At 35.3% G+C, this 2,333-nt stretch overlaps 1 protein-coding gene across 1 annotated transcript; it reads left to right on the top strand.

The window, feature by feature from the left end:
- Positions 1–1,533: 1,533 nt before the first annotated feature.
- Positions 1,534–2,218, top strand: LOC108355478 (uncharacterized; the record flags this gene model as incomplete). The annotated part of the gene is made up of 3 exons (XM_017606641.1): positions 1,534–1,675; positions 1,733–2,031; positions 2,105–2,218. Coding segments are annotated over exons 1-3 (436 nt in total), but the record flags the coding sequence as incomplete, so codon positions are not given.
- Positions 2,219–2,333: the final 115 nt, after the last annotated feature.

Genomic DNA, 2,333 nt, shown 5'->3' on the forward strand with positions numbered 1-2,333 from the left:
CTAATGCATGAAAATCCTAACCTCAAAAAAATCACCCGTTACAACCTGATAACCAGGGAAGCGTGAACAACCACAATGATACAAATTTAGCTGCTAATATATATACACAGCTTTTGAGAATTTGTGACTTAATCTCTAACAACAATTTCCAAAACCCACCGAAGATAACATGCGACAATCTGTTATCCCAGGTGACGAAATTAAATTAGTAGCTTCAGGTTTGCATAAATTAAAAACTAATTGTCCTAAATGAAGACGTTTAAGTAAAAAAAAGACAAATAAAAAATATTCAAATAATATCAGAACCTATAAAAAGTACAATTTTGACTTGTCTGAGTTTTTATTTCGATCTTGAACTTAGCACTCAAGATTTCAGTTTCAGATTTTTAAATTAAATTAAAAGCAATGGGAGTATGTGGAGCTCCACGAACATAAAATTCAAACACAAAACATAGACATGTACCAATTAATGAGTTATGTAATACATATATATTAATTTTATTTTACAAATACATACCGACTTTCCTCTGAAGTGCATCTAAACTTGCTGCTACTCCTCTTACTTTACCCAAGCGATTCCTTTTATTATGGTTATGTGCAACTTACATACAAGTATACACGCAGAAATACTGCCTGCCACTTCGAGTAGCGTCCTTGTTCGACATTAAAACCAATAAAATACTTGCAGGCATACATTTTAGCTAATTTTGTAATCACTGCATTANGTGGTGCTACCGATTAGCATTTTTCCATGGCACGTCCTGCCCGCGACTCGACACTGCGGGTGGCGTCCTTTTTCTATATTAAAACCAATGAAATACTTCCAGACATACATTTTAGCTAATTTTGAAGAACACATATTCACTGTATTCACATTAAGATGAATAACTTTTTTTTCACTAACTTATTTTAATCGAATTGCATTTTACACTTGACACTTTGTGGCATTTTTCCATGGCACGTCCTGCCCGCGACTCGGCAGCGCCCTTTTTCTATATTAAAACCAATAAAATACTTTCAGACATACACTTTAGCTAATTTTGTAGAACACATATTCACTGTATTCATATTAAGATGAATAACTCTTTTTTCACTAACTTATTTTAATAAAATTTCACTTTTTCACTTCAAACTTTACAGTACTACCGACGGACACGGAAATTGCCGCGAAACTAGTTTTTTTCAGAGGAAGGAACCCACATTACAGGGTTGCATCGCATTTTTTCAATACTATACAGTGGTGGATTAAAGAATTAGAACTAAAAGTTTGTTTTTTCTTACTGTCGGAAAGGAAATTGTGGGAAGGTGACCGCAAATACTGTTGTTTAGCAAATTAAATTGGGATTCATTCTCTTTCATAAAAGTTTTATTGCTTGCTTTTGGCTATTTTAATTTCTTTAAAATATAAAATTTGCTTTAAAAATAATTGCATTTGGTCAGCGACTGTAACCAACAGATGGCGCCAGCGGCGTGTGGATTTTGTGGAACTTACAGATGACACTTCAATAACCTCAAAAGCGGCATAGTGAAAAACAGCTGTGATTAAACGCGCAAAATTTTTGTATAGTTGGTCGTTCTTTGGCAAAACTAGCTATTTATTATACCTGCTGTTTTAAATTACTAATTATTAACGTATTAATTACACGTAAACAATGCAGTGTTTACAAAAATATTGGTGAGCTTCTTTGGACTATATTTAGTTGCCTTGAATTAAACGAAATTTTCATACCAGCGGCTCGCCGAACAGATTGGTGGAACGCGGCCTTGATTTGCATCTGCGTGCAAAACGCGCCAAAGATTGTCTGCGTTGGGGTTCTTTGAATGTAGTGTTGCTAGCAATCCTGCTTTTCGACATATCTAATCAGTGTCCATATGCGTACTCCAAATGGTACTATGTAGAATATTTGGCTGCTGCGCTATCGGGACTTGGAGCATTTTCATGCTTCTTAAAGTACTTTCTCTACCTATTCCATACAAATCCGATATTGGGTACAAAGGAACAGAAAAACTTACTCAAGTTTGATGAGTGTGGTAAGTAGCGAGGCATTAATCGACGGAAATATGTACATATGCATACATATAATGCAATCTATTTGGCTTGCAGATTCCTCATTTGTTGTTACACCACCAGCGCAAAGAAAAAAGCAATCATGCGATGATTTGGCGCCTAGTCAAATCAACAACACTCTTCTGAGCTGGCATTCATCGTTTAACGACTGTAAATAAATAGATTTTTTATGTTTATTTGTTATTTATTAATGATTTCATGCTTGTATAGCTCGCACTGCAATGTCTCACAACTGGAGTTACAGCCGCACTACGCCGCCACGTAC

Source organism: Rhagoletis zephyria, unplaced genomic scaffold, assembly GCF_001687245.7.
Source record: "Rhagoletis zephyria isolate East Lansing unplaced genomic scaffold, Rhagoletis_zephyria_1.1 Rzeph_scaffold_46085, whole genome shotgun sequence".
NCBI lineage: Eukaryota > Metazoa > Arthropoda > Insecta > Diptera > Tephritidae > Rhagoletis > Rhagoletis zephyria.